This window comes from Phyllostomus hastatus, unplaced genomic scaffold (assembly GCF_019186645.2).
Source record: "Phyllostomus hastatus isolate PE091 unplaced genomic scaffold, TTU_PhHast_1.1 phas_scaffold_385, whole genome shotgun sequence".
In the NCBI taxonomy this organism is placed as follows: Eukaryota; Metazoa; Chordata; class Mammalia; order Chiroptera; family Phyllostomidae; genus Phyllostomus; species Phyllostomus hastatus.
Genome location: NW_025334026.1, coordinates 1814792 through 1838293, shown reverse-complemented (window position 1 = coordinate 1838293; position 23502 = coordinate 1814792). Strand labels below are relative to the sequence as shown.

Below are 23502 nucleotides of genomic sequence, written 5' to 3'. Positions count from 1 at the left end.
TTCTCATTAAAAACTACAAGGCACTGCTTATCTAGCCTACCCAGGGGAGAGCGTCTGCTAGACACAGGATGTTTGCTTTGACTCCCTTATCATTTCCTTTTAGCTACAATGTGGTTCTTGTCTATTAAGGTTAAAATTTAGTTCTTAATTTCCTTGTTCCCAACAAAAGGGAGGCTAATGTATATATTTTTCTGCACTTTATTCATATAATTTTGGGGCAATCATTCCACATCACTCCTGGCGATCTTCCTTGTTCTTTACAGCTGTACCGTGTGCACCACAGTTAATCAGACTGCTCTCCTAAAGCATGCATTACTTTTGCAGGCAGAAAGGCAATAAAAATAAATCGTGGAAGGAAAATGTAAAAGCCACTGAAAAGAGTGAGCTGAAGCTCTAATAGAAAGTCTTCATTCTTTTTATTTTTTATTGATTAAGGATATTCTTTATTTTTTTTTCTACTTAGTAAACTTAAAAAAAAATTTTAGTGTTGACATTGTTGCAGATGTCTCCCATCTCACTCCCCTTTGCTCACCTCCACCCAGCCCCTCCCCCTTCCCCTGGCCCTCACCACACTGTCGTCTGTGTCCCTGGCTGCGCTGTGAGAGAGGTTGGGGGCTGGGAGCCCTCAGGTGACCTTAGGTCAGGATCCCTGAAAGCAGAACTCAAGATGGGTTGGAGGACAAGTGAGGGGGCCTTCAGGGAGCAGGGAAGTGAGGACATAGGATAAGGCAAGGAACAAAGCTAAGCAAGGATTTGTGCTCAACCCAAGGGGGACTTCCGCCTCATCCCGCCAGAGCTCTAGAGCACCAATCCCCGACAGGGGTGGCCCCGCCTTGAGGTGGGGCAGGGGCCAACTCTCTCAGCCCACATGTACAATAATCCATAAGAATGCTGAAAATTTAAAATAATGCATGCAATCAGGCTTATTCATAGTTACTGGTGCCTGGCTCATAGGTCTTCAACAAATGATAGCTATTACTATTCCTATTATGGTCACTGTTCCCTTTTTTGCTTTTCTTCCCCCTATAACAATTGTATTGACATGCCATACCAGTAACATACCATTCAATTCACTTATTTAGAGTGTACAATTAAGCGATTTTTGGTATATCCACAGAGTTGTGCATCCATCACCACAGTGAACTGTAGAACATTCTCAGGACCCTACAGAGAAACCCTGTCCCTGTAGTAGCCACTTCTCCTTTCCTCTATAGCCCTCTCCCTGTCTCTTTACCCTGTTACTATTTAACTTTCTTTAGTATAGCCACTAGAAAATTTAAAATTACACATGAGGTTCAAATTACATTTCCTTGAGCAGTGTTGCTCGCTACAGAGCTCTTTCCACTTTATCTCGTCTCCCTGAAAGGACAACTGGGAAGTTAATTCAACAGTATATATTTCCATTGATTGAGTGTAAACTGTATTTTGGTTCAATTTATAGTTTTTCTTACTGGTACATATGTTTATCCTGTAAACCCATTAGCTATTTAATTTCAAGAAAAAAACTGTCAGCAAGCAGTTCTTTTTAACATTTCAGGTCTGAGTGACATTTTTAGATGGAAGGAAGGGTGTGGATCCTCTCAGTTTTAGATAAAGAAGTCTCTTTCTGACCATCACAACAGATGTTCTTGATCATAGAATAAATGACCAGTTTTGTATTCATTAAAGCACTGTTCTTTGTTGGGTGAATACACTTATCTCGCCTGGTTAGAAGGGAGTTTTATCAACTAAACTACAAAATACTGTTTTCTTTATTTTTGAGAGGCACAGAAGCTTCTAAGTTTTAAAGAATCAAGAAATCATGACTGAATTTTGATCTCCCAAATGTATTTTTTTAGATGCTATGCTTTCCCCCCAGTAACTGGGGGTTGCCCTCCTCCTGTTTTTGTAAATAAAGTTTTATTGGTCTGCAGCCACACCTACGTGTTTCCTTACTTTCTGGGGCTGCTTCCCTGTTCCAAAGGAGGGCAGAGCTGACTAGTCACACCAGAGATCCCCTGCCCTGAAATATTTACTGTCTGGCTCTTGACAGAAAATGTTTGCAGACCACAGGTCAATTAAGTTACAAATGATCCTTGAAAATGTCTTTAACATCCCATTTAAGTTAGCAGGAATGAGAGTGGGGGGTGTTGAATGAGTGAGAGGCTGAAACTGGCAGTGTTGGGATGCTTTGAGCTGACCATGCGTAGGGAAGGCAGACACGCACCTGAGCTTGGCACTTAGGTCCACCTCCGTCTAATCCAGTCTGGTCTAGCCCTCAGCCTTGCCTCCCCTGCCCTCCACCTGAGCCAGCATCCGACCTGGAACCCTGGTACTGCCAGCCACTCATCCCTGGAAAATACACATAAGAATTTCTCCCAGGTGGATGTCTGGTGAGGGTTCAGAATGCTAAAGGGAAAATACCTGTGTGGTGGTGGCCAGTCAGCAGGAGCCTCAGAGCCTGAGCCGCTGTAGTTATTTAGCTCCTGCTGCTTCCTGAACACACCTGACTCTTGTTCTTTGCTCATATGCCCCATTCGTGATGTGCCTGTGTTTTACCTCCATCTGTCAGCTGTTGTGGTTGGGAGCACTGGCTCTGGGTTCAGATCCCGGCCTGCCACTTCCAGGCCGAGGTCGGCAAACTACGGTCTCTACATCTGTGTTCTCATCTGCAAAACTGGGATAATAACCGTGCCTTCTTCATGAGGATGTTGTGGAGGTTAGCTGACTTAAAAACATGTGCAGTGCTGAGAACAGTGTGTGTGACAAATAGTGAGTTCTCCATAAATATTACTTATTATTATCATCACTGTACTCATGATTCTACTTCAAGTCTCAGATCTGACACAAGAAAAAAAACTAGAACAAGTTAGGGGTGTGTTTAGGTCCAAGCCACCTCCCACCCCCAGGAAGCCTCCTGACTGGACCTGCAGTGCTATGATCCTTGGCACTTTGCACCTCTGGGTGTACACAGAGCAGCTGCTTTTGGTCTAGCCTGATCCAGGTACACATCCTTGCTGTGTGACCTGGGACAAGTCACTTAACTTCTCTGTGCCTCATTCCCTCACCTGTATGGGGTGGGGGGCTGTGGAGGATACTGGCCAGCAGTATCCATCCCTGCTGCGGATGCTCGTCAAAACACGAGAAAAACATACACAGGGACAACTGAGTCCTGTGGGGAAATAGGGACGAAGTGGCCACTCTCTCTAGTGGAGAGCACGCCGAGCCCCCGCCTCAGTAGGTTTTTATTAAGAATACAGACACAGTTTGTGGATTCCAGTCTGGCAGGGAAGATCAAACAAGGAGGTAATTTTCAAAGGTGCTGACAGAACTCCTGCTGGGATTCTGGGCAGAGTTTGGGGTTTTATCACTACAGGACCTAAAAGGCTAGTTTTGTTTCCTGCCCGTGCCTTCATATTCTAATTCAATAGCATCCTCCAGCAAGCAGATCTCAGAGGATCTTGCATATTTTATGTCCCAGACCTGATTACCCCGGGGGTCCACTCTCTCTGATCTGGGCTGCACCGCCCTTGTTATTTCCTCAGGCCTGAGTCAACAGAGAAGACAAAGGCAACCAGGAGACTTGGATTTCTCACAACTAAAAACAAGAACTCAGGCTTTGACAAAGCTGAGGGGGCAGGGGTTGAAGTCCATCACCCCTTCATTTCCACAGCCCCAAGTCTCTGAATCTCTTCTCTGAGGCCTCCTCGTGATCATGCCTGTCTTAGATGGTTCCCCTCATGGGAAATCTTACCCGTCATTGGCTAACTGATCAAGCATAGGAGGCCAGGCACAGAACAGGCAGCGTTCATGCCAGGGAAATAAGTTTTGTCTCCTCAGTGGCTCCTGGTTCAGAGGTCTCTCACTCAGCCTAAGTCACAGGGGGTTACAGTTTCCTGAGACTAGGCAGGGTGGACTTCAACGGGGGTGGTAATGTTTTCCTCATGGGGGTCCTCTTGAGGCTTAACTGAGATGGTATGAATTCAAAGTGCTCAGCTCAGAGTGGGTGCTCAGTAAATAGAGCACTGCTCAACCCTGTTACTGTCACTTTCTGCATTTTATTATGAATAGCTCTTTATATTACTATTTAGATGCAGGCAGGCCTTAAGTTGTCCATTGCTAGGAATGGTCAGTCTGGGTGCCCCACTACACCCCAATAGCACCGGGCACCCAGAGGGAACCTGGTGCAAATGTTTGTTGCCTCAAATTGGCTGGGGAAGCAGCATCTTGACTCACCCACAGAACGTGAAACCAGCCTTTTTCTCTCCATATTCCCTGGCAGTCCTGGACCTGGGCACTTTGGCATTTGGAAAGATACATGCTGGTGAAACTCAGTGAATGCAGAACTCCTAAACTGGCAACTCAAACCAGTAATTTAACAGTGAAGAACCTCTGGCTGGATGAATCTTGACACCAATTTCATAACAGCAGCTCCACCTTCCAGCCCTGCTTCTGAAACACGTGTCCCTCCCCCTTTGCCTGGGCCACCCAGGCCTCTGGCTGCAGCCTCTTAGCTGCCTGATGAGGAAATGGTTTCCCTGCAGAAAAGGTTATTAATACCAACTTTCTATACATTTATACCCACCCTTTCTTTTTCACTTTCCTTTTCTTTCTTTTTTTAGAGTCACTTTTTTCCTTACCACTGAGAGAATAAATTTGATGTGACTAATGATTCACAGCAGAATTTTCACTCTTTGATCTGGCAGTGTAAAGGTGCATGAGATTTTCATAAACGTATGTATACTCTGGCAGGATGGAAGTAGAAGCTGTCCAGTCTGAACTGGTTTACAGTTTTCAGGCCTAAGTCACACTATGGCACAGGAAGCAGGTCTCTAACATCAAAATTGTCCCAAGGTGGATTCCCATTTCCCACTGATTCCAGGCAAGTTTCCAATATTAAAATATTAAATTATACAGAGATTACATCCCAATCCTCTGATTTATTTGAAATGAATTTGAATCAAGGCAGCTTAAAAATAGCTTTTATAGCATCTTTATGACTTGATACCATGGAGAAATAAATATGAAGCTAATGCCACAGAAGCCGTCCTCTGCTGATGAAGGGGCTGCTTTTGCTGGGAATTCTGGTGGTTATTTAAGAAGATGCTTGTCATCTCCACACTGCAGTTCATAATTCAAAAACAATCTATATGTAATACTCAATTAAGGAACCATAGAGGCATGTTGGCCAGATGACTGATGAACAGCCCAAATGGAAATTCTGCACAGCTCTTGGAAAACACAGCTAAAATCAATCCCCCGTTGGGGAAACCATGACTTATTAATACATTCCCTTCCTCCATTGAGTCATGAATCAATGCTTTCCTATCAAAAGCTTATAGAGAGCCCAGATGGGTAAAACTTCGTACAAGTCCCTGTGGCCTGCTGGTGTAAAGGGGCAGAACCATGACTGGGACCAGAGTCAGCACCTGAGTCTGTCCCACTCCAGCAGCGAACAGCTGGCTCTGCTCTGGAGGGGCCCTCAAGGAGGGTGATGAGCACCTGCTGTTTACTGGGTGCTTGTTACCAGCATCCAAACTCTCCTCCGCACCTCCACCCATGAGGCAGATGTCGTCATCATTCATCTTACAAAGGAGGAAATCAAGGCTCACACAGTCCAGTATCCTGCCACAGGTCCCCAAGGCCGCAACCTGCATCTGCAAGGCCAGTTGAGGGCTTGGGCTCTGACAGCAGAGCAGCCACGTTCTGGTTCTGGCTGCCCTGTTTTCTTACTATGCAACTTTGCTTTAGTTTCTTAACCTCTCCAGGCCTCTGTTTTCTCATCTGTGAAATGAAGATGACTCAGGTCCTCAGGACATAGGTCCATCGGAAGGGTTTAACGAGATGATGGGTGAAAAGTCCTTTACATCCTGTTCTGTTCTCACCCCACTCTGCCTCAGTATTTGCCCTTCCTTGGGGCAAGACGAGGAGAACATGATCCTGCACTTGCTGCGAGGTGGGAAATAGACTCAGAAACCCCCACTACCAAACACTCACCAGGCTTCTGCTTCTGGTTCCCACCCAAGAGGAGGCTGCCTCACTTCCCACCCTGACTCTCATCCCTGTATTTCAGTTTTCACTAGGCTAACCAGAAATAACTCAGAGCTTTGAACTCTGCCCCAGAACTGAGAGAGTGGAGAGTCCTTCCTATGCTCCTACTTTCGAGGCAGACTCAAGTCTGTAAGGCTGACTGAAAGCCTGGGCTCTGACATTGGAATTCCCACATAGCCTCCAGCCTGACCATCCCTTTGTAAACTTTCTACATGATCATTGCCTGCCTTCTCGTTTAGGACCCAAAATGTCAAGTTCCTCATAGTAACAGGGGTAGAGGAAAGCTCTTTTCCCAGAGGAGAGAAGGTTCAGGACACAGTGGCTCTGCTCACTGACAGCCTCTTTCATCTTTATTTCTAGCTCTCTTTAGGTATCTTTGCCCATGTAAGAATCTGCTGCATTCATCGAATCTAGATTGCTTTGGGTAGTATGGACATTTTGATGATGTTAATTCTTCCAGTCTATGAACACAGTATATGCTTCCATTTGTTTGTGTCTTCCTTAATTTCTTTCCACAGTGTTGTGTCATTCTCTGAGTTCAGGTCTTTTACTTCCTTGGTTAAGTTTATTCCTAGATATTTTATTTTTCTTGTTGCTATAGCAAATGGGATTTTCTCCCTAGTTTCTGTTTCTGATATTTCATTGTTGGTGTACAGAAATACCTTTTATTTCTGAATATTGACTTTGTAACCCAGAACTGGAGAGCATTATGCTAAGTGAAATAAGCCAGGTGGCAAAAAACAAATACCATATGATCTCACCTATAAGTGGAACCTAGTGAACAAAACAAACTAATGAGCAAAATAGAACCAGAGGCATCAAAATAAGGAACAGACTGACAGTGACCAGAGTGGAGGGGGTAGGGGGTGGGGAAAGAAGGGGAAGGGTCTAGTCAAAGAACAGTTATAAGTGACCCATGGACAAAAACAACAAGGTGGGGGTTGACTGTGGGAGCCGAGGGTAGGAGGGGAAGGGGAGAGTAATGGGGGAATATTGGGACAACTCTAATAGAACAGCAATTTTAAAAAAGAAAATCTGCATTCAGTCACATTTTCTGTGACTTGGGACATCAGCAGTAAATCGTGAGCCCTGGGGGCCTGGAGTGGGAAGATGGATGGGACCATGCGTTGCAGAGAAGCCCTGCTGTCCACGGTCCACTGAGGTCTGCTCTGAAAGGTCCACTGGTCACTTGAACAATCCCATTAACACTCCTGTCTCTGCAAATGCCAATTAATATGGTGTGAAATTTAAACGTAAATGAGTTTTCACAGCTAATTACAGCTAATGTGAGCTACTTTCAAAATTGCCAAACATTCCTTCCAGAATAGTACAGTTAGCAACTATGAATTAGGCATAAAGAGCCAAATTTCATAAACATAATTTAGCATACAACAAAATAATAGTAATGCTAAGTGCTTTCCAACTGGCCATTAGGAGCTCCTTGAGGCAGGACTAATAGCACATGCTTTCATTTGGGTCTCTGACGGCCACAAGCTCTCAAACCCCGGGAAGGCAGCAGAGGAAGCAGTCATTTCCATGGCCCTTTAGCCCAGTGATCAGGAGCCGTTTATGGCCCCATTTGCAGTGAGGACCTGTGGAGCACCCAACCCAGTGGCTCCAGCTGCAGCTCTTCAAGGAACCATGCAGCTCAAGCCCTGGGATGGTGGCACCGCCATATATTCCGTCATCCTTTTCCTTGTCCATCTGTCACGCCACCTCTGTGCTGTTCATCTCACCTTGATGTTTGTGATCGCCAGATCAATTCATGATCGTTGCAAACAGTATAGTAGTAAGAAAGCACAAAGTGATGCCCCTCCACTGATCCCACCCCGCAAATCTCACCAGAAGTTGCCAGTGTAAGGGGTTGAGTGTAGATGTCTCCCCCACTCAGTTGGGATGCATAAACACTTTTACACATACCCCCTTACACACACTTTATTAATTTTTTTATAAAATCAGGATTATACACTTTTTTACATTTTTCTGTTCATACTGAATATTTGGTGCCTTTCAATGTCAATATATGGTAATTACCTCTTTTTTAAAAATACACATACTATAATTTATCCAGTCTCTGGTAAATGCACATTACAAACAGTGCCTCAGTGAACACTGCGCTGTGTTTTCTGCCCACAAACACAGCACGCCTGTGTCTGCTGACTCTCCGCTGGGTGTTCCTGAAGGGTAAATGTCTATGAAAACAGCGGTGCTGGGCCAAGGGCACAATAAAATGCAAGGAGGTAGTGTTCAATCACACTCTGAAATGAGCTGTATCTGTTTACATCTAATAATAGTGTTGGGCTGGCCAAATGTCCATTTAGTTTTTTCCGTAAAATAAAAGACACATTTTTCATTTTCACCAATAACTTTATTGATTTGGATATTCTGAGCATGTCGGCTACCTCCCACTATTGGCTTCTAGTGGGTAGAGGCCAGGGTGCTGCTAAACATCTTCCAATGTATGAGACAACCCCACAGCAAAGAGTTATTTGGCCAAAATGTCAGTAGTACCAAGAAACTTCACAAACCACTTTTGACACATTCAGTCAGTCACAGCACAAATCTTTTCCATACACTGCACAAATCTTTTTTTGTGTTTCAGTTGTGGTTTTACCTTTCTTGAAATCCTGAAGCATAATATGCCAAAAATGTTGCTTACTTTCTTCCATCTTCAATATTAAAATGGCTACATAAAAATCACCAAGTTTGATAAGTTTTTGTAGTGCACACTGATGTGACAGCTGTCATAATACAATAACAGAATTGTTTTGAATGAAGTTCAAGACGACAAAGCACTACTAGGGCCATCCTGTGGGAAAAATCAAAGTTTTTAGCCAACCCACTAAATGGAAATACTGTTTCCCTGTGCTGTAGGGAAACCTGGGTCACCTTCCTTTCCATCCCTAGTGGGTCCCAGGTCCTGCCACATGCTTATGGCTATGGCTTCAAGTGCTCTGTCGAAAGTCTCCCAGAATCCTACTGACCAGCAGCAGCTGCTGTTAACATTTTGTGCATACTTCCTTCATGCCTTTTGAGTCATTGTTGAATGCAGAACAGTTCCATCACCACAAAGATCCCTCCTGTAGTCATGCCCACTCCCAAGTCCTTTCTGTTCCTCTTAGCAACCATGTCTATCATTTTGTCATTTCAAGAATGTGACATAAATGAAGCCACACAGTGCAAAACATTTTTGGCTTTCTTTAATCATTATACTTTCCTTGCTATCCATTCAAGTTGTGTTTATCAATAGCTTCTTCCTTTTTATTCCTGAGTAGTAGTCAGTGGTGCAGGTGGGGTGGTTTAACCATTCACCCTTTAAAGGGTGTGTTTCCATTTTCTAGCTGTTACACCTAAAGCTGCCATGAATATGTATGTGCAGGTTTTTTAGTGAAAATAACTTTTCACTTCTCTGGCACAAGTGTCCAAGTTCTGTTCCTAGGTCATATGGCAATTGTTTGTTCAGTTTTATAAGAAACTGCCAGACACTTTTCCAGAGTGGCTGTATGTACTTATATCCCATCAGCCCTGTAAGAGTGATCCAGTTTCTGTGCACCAGAGCCAGCATTTGTGTTAGTCACATTTTTAAATATTTTGGCTGGTTGGTTGGTTATTGTAGTTATTGTAATTCCCCCCCTTTTTGCAGATTAAAACTATGTATTCCATTTCTGTTCTTCTGGAAATTAACATGATTTTTTGAAATAAATTATTAAATTTTGGAACAATTTTAGAATTACATAAAAATTACAAATATAATACGGAGAATTCCCATATACCCCATACCCACTCTCTCCCACTACTAATACCTTACGCAGTATGCTACATGAGATCTGTCTGGAAAAAGTCCAGCTGCTGTTACTGTAACAAGAACAGTTTGCACAACATCATTGTAACCTGGCAGCCAAGGAGAGTGGACTGGTGTGTGAATGTGTGAAAATGACGACTTCACTGTACTGATCAGTTGGGGCGGTAGACACCATGAGTGAGCATGTGTACTGTGTGGCCATCGATTTCAGAATGAGCAAGTAGAGCAACAAATCTGCATCAAATTTTGTGTTAAGCTAGAACATTCCGCCGTGGAAACTATTCAGATGATTCAGAAGGCTTTCAGGGACGATGCAATGAGTACAGCACAAATAAAAGTGTGGCACAAATGCTTCAAAGATGGTTGAGAATCTGTTGAAAGTGATCCACATTCTGGAAGGCCTGCAACAAGCAGAACACCTGAGAATGTTGAACGTGACTCAGACTTCCTACAGACCAGATTTGGTGCTCTGTGACTTCTGGCTGTTCCCAAAACTAAAATCACCTTTGAAAGGAAAGAGATTCCAGACCGTCAATGAGATTCAGGAAAATGAAACAGGGCAGCTGATTGCAGTGTTTTGAACAATGGAAGGGATGCTGGGAGAGCTGTGTGAGGTCCCAAGGCGCCTACTTTGAAGGGGACTGAGGCATCATTGTCCTGTGTACAATGTTTCTTGTATCTTGTATCTTCTTCAATAAATCCCTCTATTTTTTAATCAGTCACGGCTGGATACCTTCCAGACAGGCCTCATATAAACTCCATAATCAGATTCCCTTACTTTTCACCTAATGTCTCTCTTCTGCTCAGGATCCCATTTAGCGTACTGCATTTTAACTAGTCATCATACTTCCATAGTGTCCTCTTGGCTGTGACAGTTTCTCAAACCCCCCTTGTTTTTAATGACCTTGACCGTTTTGAGAAGTACTGGTCAGCATTTATAGAATGAATGTCTCTGTATTGGGATATGTCTGATGTTTTTCTCGTGCTGGGGTTATGGGTTTGGGGAGACCACACAGATGAACTGCCATTTCCATCACAGTCATACTAAGGACACATGCTACCAATGTGATGTATTATCACTGCTGGTGTTTGCTCAGATTCTCCACTGTAAACGCACTCTTGGAAGGAAGGCACTATGAATGGTCCACACACATAAGGGGTGAGGAGTTATGCTCCACCTCCTTGAGGGCAGAATATTTATGTAAAGTGTTTGCTGTTCTTCAGTGTGGGAGCTTTGTGTCTTTTTCCCACCTGTAGTTATTTATTTAATCATTTATATTAGCTGGACTCATGGATTTTTTTTTGTATTTTGAGTTATAAATTAATACTAGTTTTGCCCTGACTGGTGTGGCTCAGTGGGTTGGGCATTGTCTGCAAACTGAAAGGTCACAGGTTCAATTCCCAGTCAGGGCATAGGCCTGGTTGTGGGCCAGGTCCCTGATTGGGGGTGTGGGAGAAGCAATTGATCAATGTTTCTCTCACTCATTGATGTTTCTCTCCCTCTCTTTCTCACTCCCTTCCCCTCGCTCTAAAAATAAATAAGTAAAATCTTTAAGAAAACAAAATAGTTTTTTTTAAATTGTTAAGTTTGGCCATGGGAAGCTCTTTCAGTTGCTATTGTGTCCCTCAGACATGCCCCCATTACTGTGAGTTTTTGAGCACTTACTTACTTTCTGGCTCTACTAGAATATTTCTGGCCCCAGCCCTGCAGTCAGCCATTTCTCCATGGAGCCACAGTTTGTCTCGTTGCAGAATGGTGTGAGAAACCAATGTCTGGTCACTTGGCATGCTCATTGCTAGTATGTGTCCCTGCTTCTCAGACACTCTCAGCCGACAGCAAGGAAAAGTGTGTCTGAATACTAACTTGTGTTTTACACATCAGTAAATGTTTCTGTATATAACCATTTGCTTGAGTATTAAGCTAAATATGAGTTCATAAGAATGTGTTCAACTCTAATCTATTACCACATGGATCATTCTAGCCTTCTCCCTTTCCCCTACCTTTTCTTTTTTGCATTTTTTATTGAGCTGTATAATTCCATAACACCACAAACAGGTAAATAACACCATAAAATGTACCTGTTTAAAGTATAAAATTCACTGGTTTTACTACAGTCATAAGGTTGTGCAACCATCACCACTGTCTAATTTTACCAGACCACTTTACCACTCATGAGGAAACATTGTACCCGTTAGCAATCAATCACTCTCCATTCATCTGTTCCTTTCTTCCCCCAGCCCGTGACAGTAATCGTCTTTCTTTCTCTATGGATTTGCCTGTTCCGGGCAATGTCTATTAATGAATCACACAGAATAGAACATTTTGTATCTGACTTCTTTTTTTTAGCATAATGTTTTGGGGGTCAATCCATGTTGTAATATGTATTAGTACTTGTTTTCTTTTATTGGCTAAATAATATTCCATTAAATGGGGGCACCACATTTTGTTTATCCATGCATCAGTTAGTGGGCATTAGGTTGTTCGCACTGTCAGGCTATTGTGAACAGTGCTGCCATGAAGATCCATGTGCAGTTCTGGCCTTCTCTTTCTCGCACAACCAAAAGGAGGACAACAACCAATCTAAAATCAATAAGCAACCAAAGGTGCCAGAAAATCAAACTGCATGGAACTCCTACAATCAAGGAATTAAAGAAAAAATCAACCAGAACAACCAGACCAGTAAGGCGGTGGACAGCACGGGCGACTCAGAAAAACTGCAGCACCACAGCAGCCTTGGGGACAGGTTGATTGGCTGCCTACCTCGGAAGGCTGCATGGGAAGGGCTGACTTAAGGGGAAACTGAGACTCAGAGCTGACTGTGGGCTATGGCTGGGGTTGCTGTGGTGGGAGATACACCCAGGCTCACACAAGAGTTCCCTCTCTGGCCCCTCCCCCACAGGCAGTGCTGCAGCGTAACAAAGAGGGTTGTCCTGCCTGGGGGAATACCTAAGGCCCCACCCCCTTACAACCTGACAGCTGTGCCAAGACAAAGAAATATGGCCCAAATGAAAGAACACAGCAAAGCCTCGGAAGGAGAACTAAGCAAGGAGGAGATCTCCAGCCTATCTGATGGAGAATTTAAAGCCCTGGTAATCAGAATACTCACAGATCTGATTGAGCTTGGTCAAAAAATGAAAAAAACAAATGAAGGATACCCAAAGTGAAATAAAGCAAAATAATTCAGGGAACCAACAGTGACAGGAAGGAAACCAGGACTCAAAGCAATGATTTGGAACAAAAGAAAGAAAGAAATATCCATCCAGAAGAAAAGAAAGAAACAAGAATTCAAAAAAAATGAAGAGAGGCTTAGGAACCTCTGGGACAACTTGGAATGTTCCAATATCCAAATCATTGGGGTATCAGAAAGAGAAGAGGAAGAGCAAGAAATTGAGAACTTATTTGAAAAAATAGTGAAGGCAAACTTCCCCAATCTGTCAAAGGAAATAGACTTCCAGGAAGTCCAGGAAGCTCAGAGAGCCCCAAAGAAGTTGGACCCAAGAAGAAACACACCAAGGCACATCATAATTACATTAGCCAAGATGAAAGATAAGGAGAGAATCCTAGAAGCAGCAAAAGAAAAGGAGGCAGTTACCTACAAAGGAGTTCCCATTAGGCTATCAGCTGATTTCTCAAAAGAAACGTTATAGGCAAGAAGGGGCTGGAAAGAAGTATTCCAAGTCATGAAAGGCAAGGACCTACATCCAAGATTGCTCTATCCAGCAAAGCTTTCATTTAGAATGGAAGGACAGATAAAGTGCTTCCCAGATAAGGTCAAGTTAAAGGAGCTCATCATCACCCAGCCCTTATTATATGAAATGTTAGAGGGACTTATCTAAGAAAAAGAAGATGATCAAAAATATGAATAGTAAAAGGACAACAAACTCACAGCTATTAACAACTGGACCTAAAAACACACACAGACAAGAAAACCCTGAAAACAAAGTAAGCAAACGACTAGAACAGGAACAGAATCAGAGAAATGGACATCACACAGAGGGAGTTCAGTGGGGAGGGGGAAGGGAGGAACAGGTGGGGAAATGTACAGGGAAGAAGAAGCATAATTAGTAGGCATAAAATACACAGGGAAAGATAAAAAATGGTATAGGAAACAGAGGACTCGAAGAACTTATATGTCTTATCTATGGACATGAATTAAGGGGGGGTGGAATGTTGGAGGGTTGGGGGGCAGGGGTGGGGGGATAAAGGGAAAAATTGGAAAAACTGTAATAGCATAATCAATAAAAATACTTTTAAAAAGATCCATGTGCAAGCTTTGTATTAATGTATGTTTTCATTTCTCTTGACTGTAGAACTAAGAGTGAAATTGCTGGGTCATGCAGTAACTGTATGTTTAACATTTTGAGGAACTGTCAAAGTGTTTTCCAAAACTGCTGCACCATTTTATATTCCCACCAGCACTGTATGAAGGTTCCAATTTCTCCAAATCTCTGTGAACACTTTTTCTTTTCTATCTTTTTTATTATAGCCATTTTAGTGAGCGTGAAGTGATGTCTCATCATGGTTTTGATTTGCATTTCCCTAATGGTTGATGGTGTTGAACATCTTTTTGTATGCTTATTGGTCATTTGTATGCCTTCTTTGGAGAAGTGTTTGTTCATATTCTTTGCCCATTTGCTGATTTGGATATTTGTGTGTGTGTGTGTGTGTGTGTGTGTGTGTGTGTGAGAGAGAGAGAGAGAGAGAGAGAGAGAGAGAGAGAAGGGTGGGGGGAGGGTGACAGAAGTGTGTATCTTCTCAGCCCCAGTGACAAAAGAACAATGATTTGGGTGAGGGTCAGGAGGTAGGACAGCTATTAAATGTAGTGTAGAAACTACACAGGCCTGAAGAAACTGTTCAAAGGAAGAATGAAATAGAATTGTATTGTGAAATAGAATCCTACTTCTGATAAAACACACATCAGCTTGAATTTATGAATAATCAGTAGGATTCAAAATGACTATTTTCAATTGCAGTCTCATTCTTAATATTCTCCCAGAATCCTTACTCCTGGGAAAAGCAGAGCAAATATGGCCAAAGGTTTCAGAACCTTTCTTTCCAACATTATCCCATCAGCCATTACAAGGTAATTAGAGATTTAGGTATGGCAGCTTCCAGCCTCCAAAGTCAATGCTTTCCATTCTTTCTCTTGCTCTCCATTTTAGTCGATCTAATGAAAGCTTCTGACATCACAGTTAAAACTCCTCAAGATAAACCAGGGTAAGAAATCCCATTTACGTCCCTGCTAGGTTCAAAACTGTTTCATTTTTAAAGTAGTTGCATATCCTGTTATACACTGTTATAAACTGTGATGAAATAAAGGTTGTGAAGGGCTGACAAGTGTATGGACCTCTTAATGTGCAAAACCAAATAATTCCTAAAAGACTTGCAGTCTTTTATAAATGACCTATAAATTTTCCTGTAAATACAAAAATATTTGAGGGAATTATTAAAGCCTGCACTTCATACAGTACACAGGAAAAGCGGGGCAGGGAGTCACCTGACTGAAGACCTGCCTTAGCTGACTTCTGACCCTTTTTGGCGGGTGAATTCGTGCTCTGGAAGCCTGTGCTTCCCCTGTCCCCTAAGGGTGGCCATGAGCCTTTCTGGTTATTTCTTTTTATTCTTGAATTCTAAGAGTTTTTTTATTGTCTGGATATATTAGACCATTATCATATATAAGATTTGCAAATGTTTTCTCCCATTCCATGGGTTATATTTTCATTTCTTTGATAATGTTCTTTTACAATTTTTAAAATTTTTTATGAAAACAAGTGTATTATATTGACAGTGAAATTCAACTTTTTTTATTTCCATCCTTCCACTCTACTTGCTCTTTGGCAACCATCAACTTTTCCCCTGTGTCTGTGGGTCTGTTTCTGTTTTGTTTGTCCTTTTATTTTTATATTTTAGATTCCACATATAGGTGAAATCATGTGGTGTTTGTCTTTCTCTGCTTCACTTATTTCACTTGTATATCTGAATAATGTTCCATTGTGTGTGTGTGCATGTATATGTGTGTGTATATATATATATCTTCATGTCTTTTTTATCCATTCATCTATTGATGGACATCTAGGTTGCTTTCATATCTTGACTATCACTAGTAATAATGCAATTAACATAGGGATGCGTATATCTTTTAAATAGGTGTTTTTGTTTTCTTTGGATAACAACCAGAAGTGGAATTGCTGGATCATACAGCCCCCTCTATTTTTAATTTTTTGAGGACACTCCATACTGTTTTCCATAGTGGCTGCACTGATTTACACTCCCACCAACAGTGCACGAGGGCTCCCTCTCCACATCCTCACCAACACATATTTGTTGACTTTTTGATGGTAGCCATTCTGACCAGTGTGAGGCAGTATCTGTGGTTTTAATTGCAGCTCCCTCATGACTAGTGATGTTGAACATCTTTTCTTTGTTTGTTGGCCACCTCTGTGTCTTCTTGGGAGAAATGTCTATTCAGGTACACTTTCCATTTCTTAATTAGATTGGATTGTTTACATGTTAAGTTACATGAGTTCCTTATATATTTTAGATATTAACCCCTTATCTAATGTATCATTGGCAAATATCTTCTTCCATTCAGTAGATTGTCTTTTTGTTTTGTTGATGGTGTCACTTCACTGTGCAAAAACTTTTCAGTTTGATGAAGTCCCATTTGTTTATTTTCTTTTTTGCTTCCCTTGCTTGATGAGACACATCCAAAAAAATATTGCTAAGAGTTTATTGCCTATATTTTCTTCTAGGAATTTTAGGGTTTCAGGTCTTACCCTTTAGATCCTTACTTCATTTTGTGTTTATTTTTTATATGGTATAAGAAGATGATCTAGTTTCATATTTTTGCATGTATCTGTCCAGTTTTCCCAAAGTTGCTTATTGAATAGGCTATATTTACCTCATTGAATATCCTTTCCTCCTTTGTTATAGATTAATTGTCCATGTAAGCAAGGATTTATTTCTGTGCTCTCTATTCTATTCCATTGATCTGTATATCTGTTATATGCCAGTACCATGCTGTTTTGATTAGTGTAGTTTTCTAGTATAGTTTGATGTAATAGAGTATCATACCTCCCACTTGGTACTTTTTCAAAATTTCTTTAGCTATTTGGGATCTTTTGTGGTCCCATATAAATTTTAAGATTAGTTATTCTGATTCTGAAAAGAGTATCATTGGTATTTTAATAGGGATTGCATTGAATCTATATATTGCTTTAAGTAGTAAGGACATTTTAACAATATTAATCCTTTCAGTCCACGAGCAAGGTATATCCTTCAATTTATTTGTGTCTTCTTCCTTTAGTGAAGTTTTAGAAGTGGTAAACTTTTAGTCTATATGTTCAAACATGTATTTATTTTGACTTAAACTTGAATGATGGTTTAGCTACGTATAAAATTTGAAAATTTGGAAAATCAGAATTTTGAAGGTGTAACTCCTTGATTCTGCTATTGCTGAGATGCCTGTTATCTTATTGTCAGTCCTTCGAAATATTTTACCTTGTTATCTTAAGTTTTTTTCTCTTTGATGCCCCACAATTTTACTATGATATGGAAAATCCTCATCTATTATTTATTCAGTAGTCTTACTATTATTTCCTCCTTTCTCCTGTTCGAGCTTCTCTTAAGCATCCATTGATACCTCTTAACCTGTCCTTCAGGTTCTTCGATTGTTGTGTCACTTGTGTCTGGATCTCTGTGTTGTCTTCTGGTTCATTTCCTCAGCTTTACCTTTCAATTCACTAACCCCACATGAGGACCTGTTTAACACATCAGCACAACACTGCCCTAGCCCCAGGCATCAGGCAACAGCAGTTGTCTTCAGTCTCCTTCCGTCAACAGAGGCACTCCTGCACCTCTGTTCCAAACAGGGCCAGTCAGTCCCAACTACCTTATAATAAGAGCTTAACTCCCAGAAACATTATAACCCCACTTGTTACTCTGCCTTCCCATTTTGTTTCTGGTCCATAGCACTATTTATTTTGATGTTGAAGCTGCCTCTGCCTTTGGTTTTTTATGTTTTATCCATCATTGCTTTAAGGTTGGAGTGGAAGATGTACATTAAATATTGAACATGCTGTGCTCTCTTGACTACAACACCATAAAGGTTATTTTTTGTAGACATATAACTTCAATTATATGGCTACTCATATTGCCCTCGAAATATTTCCTTCAGCCTTCTTAATCTCTCCCAAAGTCATTTACCTTCTCTTCCTTTTCTGTTCTTCTTCCCTAGTACTCTCCAATACTAGTTATGAGAAACATGTAACATACTGTACATATGAGTTATCCTTGAAAAAATTCTGGATGTCACATATGCTGCCTTCTTATTTGTTATATACTGAATAATATTATGCAGTTAATACAATATACTGTTCAAACAAGAAAACATTGGGGCCCTCAATTTACCTAAATAGAATTCCCCCTAATGTTTTTTTCCTTCCCTGCAGGTGTCAAAGCTGTGTTCTCAGGCCACTACCACAGGAATGCTGGGGGCACCTACCAGAACCTTGACATGGTGGTGTCATCTGCCATCGGGTGCCAGCTGGGCAAAGACACCCATGGGCTCCGAGTTGTGGTGGTCACTGCTGAGAAAATCGTTCATCGGTACTACAGTTTAGATGAGCTAAGTGAGAACGGAATAGAAGATGACCTTATGGATTTGATGAAGAAAAAATGATTGTCATTATGATCTATTCACTTTTCACTTCCACTATTTTTTAATTTTTGCCAGAAGGAGCAGCTGCCGACAAACACTTATTGAATATAAAAGGATATTAAGCAGATTTGAATGTATGCCCTTTTGCATAATTCAGAGAGCTGGGTCCTATCCTAAATTACATTTGAAATAGAAATGCCCTCCCTTTAAAAAAAGAGAAGGGGGTGGGGTTGGAGTCTGGGAATAAAAGAATAAATAATATTTCAATATCTCTGCATGAGTGTTTGACTAAACTCTCCTAATGATGTGTTTCTCAACTTTCTCAAGTTCTCTGCTCTTGAATCAGATTGTTTTCTCATAGCATATGCTGAATGTCTACCTATGGGCCTCAACCCCAACTTGACAACCAAGTGCGATCTTTGATAATTCCTTGAACAAACTGCATGTGATCATGTTAAATTGCAGTTGTGATTCCCATGCTTGGCAAATCAAAGATCATCACTATTCCCTCCTAACAAAACAGTTGTGTCCTAGTACCAGAGCCATGTAGACTCATTTTAGCAAGGACTTGGGTGGCCCACATTTGCTGTTCAATGCTGAGACTTCTCTGATTACTGGTGATGCAGCTGATAGAAGTCAAAGCTTGAGCTGGCCTTCTTGGTAACTAGAAAAGTGACCTTTGCACACGAATGAGCCTTTTATAAAAACCTCACCCAACAGACTAGACCAGAGCCCTGACGTGCCTCCGCTGCCGGTCAGCAGCACGTTCTGGTTTGTCCACTCACCTTGGCTGCTGCAGCAGCTCCGCAGGTGGGTGTCCTCATGCAACCAGAATGACCCTCCCTTCATGAAACTCTTCACTGTGTCCACTTTGATGGAAAAAGTGGGAGTTGATGCAAGAGTTCTCAAACAAAGCAGAAATTTCAGTGGGGCAAAAACCATGTTTAGCCGCTGTATGAGACTTGGCACCCACTTGGGTTAAATGCACTAGTGCAGTGGAGCGCGTGTGGTTAAAATCAGCATTGTTGGCACACAGTCAGTCTGCTTTGCTGCGTCTCCTCCGCACTCCTGACCGCTGTGCTGTTTCATCCGAGTTGCGGGCTTCAGCAGTTGCCCCGATGGATGGACAAGGAGCGTAGCTGCTGCCCGTGCTGCCAGGACTTCCCACAGCCTCACGCAGCAGCAGCCCGCTACCCCACAGTGACTTCAACGGCCCACTGCTTACAAATGAACTGCAAAACACATTAAATTAAAAGACTTTCTTGTTAAGAAGTTTTAGTCAATGTAGCAAAGCCATGAGAAATTAAATAGAAAGATAATTGGATATGTAAATTCACGAGGAACAAAAGATAAAAAGTTAATTACACTAGAGATTGGTGACACATCAGAGCTCACTGTTATGTGGCACAAGAAAATTAAAAGTTTTCAAAATTAGAATGCTCTTGTTTTAGGGTTTTGCTACATTCTTGCTTTGTGTTCATTTTTCTTTACAAGAGGTGTGGATATGAGAGTTCAAGAGGAGGAAATTCAGTGAGTGGCATAACTGATAAGCCACACGTGTGAGGCGTGGGCTGCGGTAACACTCTGAGCGTCAGCTACCACGACTGGGTACCAGGATCCGAAGTGCAGATGAGGGCTCTTGGGGGGGAGTGGAAAGCGTTCCGTCATGGTGGACTTAGGGGGCCATCTTTGTTGTGTTATGTGGCACTTCAGTTTTGGGGGGAGGATTCAGAGATAATTAATGGAAATTAAATTTACTGAGCCCTCCTTCCCAAAAACCCAGTAAGTATAAGAATTGATTCAAAACACAGCGAGAATATGCTAAGAATAGGGAATCAAATGAAATTCTCACCATTTTTAAAGTAACCAAACAGCAATGTTCCCAATGGTGAGATGTTCAGAAAGAAGTTAGGGAATGATTTTGTAAGTAAGCATGTATCATTCTAATAAGTACTGATGTATTCATTTATGACTCCTTTTTCTTTAAGAAAAAGAATATTAAGTGCCTTATGCTGTGAAAAACAAGAAAACATTCAGTGATCATAAGAGGTATGGTTTTTGAATGCTCCCTATGCACCAAATGCTGTTGGTTCAGAGAGGTGGTGCCACCTGGCCGAGGTCGTGCAGCTTATCTGCAGGCAAGGAAGGGTCGGGAAGTGAGCAGTTGGCTGTTAAGCTCATGCTCCTTAACACTGTCCTCTCTTTCCAGGAAAATGTTTTTAATGAGTGAGACTTTGCACCAGCTCAGCCCAGGGCAACACTACAATATTCAGCACCTTTGGCCATCTTTCCTGGACGAGAACCCAGTGTTAGCTGGAGGACCTGGGACTTCTTCCCAGAGTTTGCAAAGCCTAAGCTAGGCCCAGAGTCCCTTCTCTGCACTGCACCAGGTTTACGGTGGCAAAGTCTGTCCAAGGGGCAGAATGTTCCAGGCAGGGAATTTTCACTGGAGGATGCTGGAAAACAGAAATGAACCACTATGGGCCGCAGGACACAGCTCCGCCCACATGGTAAAGGCAATAAATGCCTGTCTGATGACACTGCACTTCTGCTTTATAGTTCCCAGTCCAGGGGGCAGGAATGTGACATTCTCTCAAGGCAAGGAGTGCTACCCAATTCATGCTCCCCTCTCCCAATTAATCATTTTAATTGGAAAAATTAGGAGGCTGCCCAAAAGGAAAGGTTGTTTAAAGTGATCTAAAATTAAATTGTCAAGACTCAAAAGAGCAAGTTTGTAGTCAAGGAGAGATGACCATCTAATTGCATTCACTTTTTCTAGTAAATAAGTTTATCTCTAGCCTTCGATCATGTTTTTCCTGAGCCTGGAGACTAGTAAACTTTATGGAACCAGCAAACAGACAGAACATTTCATAATGTCTTATGTTTCTCAGCATTACCAGATTGTTATCCCTGAGAGTTACAAGGCAAGCATACCATCTACCTGATGTGCCTGCAAAAGATACCAAGTTACATATATCTGTAGAATCTATATTTACATAATACAGCCTAATGTTACAGTCTGTTTTCTAATGTGAAATTTTTTGAGAAAAGGTAGCAAAGACATCATTTGCATTTATTTGAACTCTTAAAATGTATTCCCCAAGCAGTGTCCAAAACGGCATTGTGCCGTCATGAAGTTAAGTGGCAGTACTGTATTAAACTGGGGCGGGGGGATGATTGAGGAATAAATTATCAAGGCAAGTTCTGTGAACAGCTTTGTATCATAGACACCAGGGATTTCTTGTGATGACCTTAGCAGTGTTGGTTGCACATGCAAAAGGTTTTATGGATATAAAGAAAGTTGACTGAATACGAATAATTACAAGATACCTTCCATTATTCTTAATTACTCTGATGCTTATCTTTAAAAAGTAATTTTCTTCAGTAAAGTGACTTTGCACCTCACGCAGACAAAAGTCCAGGCTCTTCCCGGGGACTCTCCAGGCCCTGTTCACTAGGCCCCAGACCCTCCTCGCGGCTTTGTGCTGTCTGGCCCTCGCTGACTGTCCCACTGCCCTTTGCGCTTGGTGTTCCGCTGATGGAAATTAGCTGCTTTTTAAAAAAAAATCACTTATTTATTTGTTTGTTTGTTTACTTTAGAGGGAGAGGAAGAGAGGGAGAGAAACATCGATGTGCAAGAGAAACCATTCAGTTGCCTCTCACGTGACCCCAACTGGGACCTGGCCCTCAACCCAGATATGTACCCTGACCGGGAATCGAACCAGTGACCTTTTGGTTTGCAGGATAGTGCCCAACCCACGGAGCCACACCACCCAAGGGGAATTAGCTTCTTGTCATCGTTTTGATCTTAGCTCAAAAATCACCCCTCCGAGTGGCCACCCCTCACCAACCTGCCTGTGGTCATGCTCCTCACCCCCAGATATCACCTCGTCACTCCCTTGTTTGTCTCCCTCGGAGTGCCTCGGGAGGAAATCTTGTTTCATGCTCTGGGTGTGTGTCCCCTACCAGAATGCAAGCTCCAGAACAGCAAGGATGTTTTCCATCTCTTCCGTGCTCTTCCCAATGCCCAGAACTGTGCCTGGGCCACAGGGTGGCTGCTCAGTGGATACTTGGCAATGAATGAGGAATAAACGGACCAAATTAGTATTGCTCATATAGCAATACTAATTATCACTATGAGCAAGCAGTACAGGGGAGGAAGGAAGGAAAGGAGGTCTTATTTCTAAGTCTTGTGGTATTTCTTTTGGAGTTGTCCTCAAATTTAGGTATTGCCAATGGGTCAATAAATAACTAACATGTGAGTGATTCTTCACTCACAAAGAAACGGGGGGGTATGTGAGAAGTGTTTTTGCCTTAGTATTGCTAAACCAGCTCACTGAACCAATACTACACCAGTTACCAAATCAGATGAGTCCAGAGAAGGGGCTGATTCTAGACTTAAGCTTACGTGGGAATATGTAAGACCGATGGCTAGAATAAATGCAACTATGAAACTCAGAAGACAGCAAAAAATGTTTCTTGGGAGGGCTGCCCGGAGAGGTTACATGCATAAATGGGATTCCTGAGAAAGCTGAGCAGCACCAGAAGAGACCTAAGGACAGGACTTTAGAATAGACCTTTAGGGAACATCTTTGTTTCAGCAAATGAAGAGAAAGATGGAAGCCTCAAAAGGAGTGAAGGGAAATCTTTTTTAAAGTTCAGACTGAACAAGCAGGAAAAGGAATTGGCTTCACCTGGAGTTTGGTGGCCTAAGCCCCTACAGACCAGCCAGCTCCAGCAGATAACTATAACCTTAAAACTACCTACTGGCTGGGAGAGTGAACAAAAGCAGGGAACTCAAAACTCCTCTCTACCGCCCCCACCCCTGCTCCCGCCACACACACACACACACACACACACACACACACACACACACTGCCCTGAGGGCAGACCACAGTTGTAGAGCAGCCCATCAGGATGGGAGCCATTTTTATCAAAAAGACCATCTATTTAAACCCAAGTCACTGAAGAGTGAGGAATCCCCTAGTTTTGTATGTGGACTTCACACAA

At 42.2% G+C, this 23502-nt stretch overlaps 1 protein-coding gene across 2 annotated transcripts in view; it reads left to right on the top strand.

Moving 5' to 3' along the window:
• CPPED1 (calcineurin like phosphoesterase domain containing 1) overlaps positions 1-18763 on the top strand; it is a 125684-nt gene extending 106921 nt beyond the window's left edge. The window contains exon 4 of one of the 2 annotated variants that reach the window (XM_045819666.1): positions 18284-18763. In XM_045819666.1, coding sequence (XP_045675622.1) covers positions 18284-18513 — 230 coding nt within the window. In that variant the 3' untranslated portion in view covers positions 18514-18763. The remainder of the gene's footprint in view (positions 1-18283) is intronic. The other variant, XM_045819667.1, reaches the window with a different exon arrangement.
• The last annotated feature ends 4739 nt before the right edge of the window (positions 18764-23502 follow it).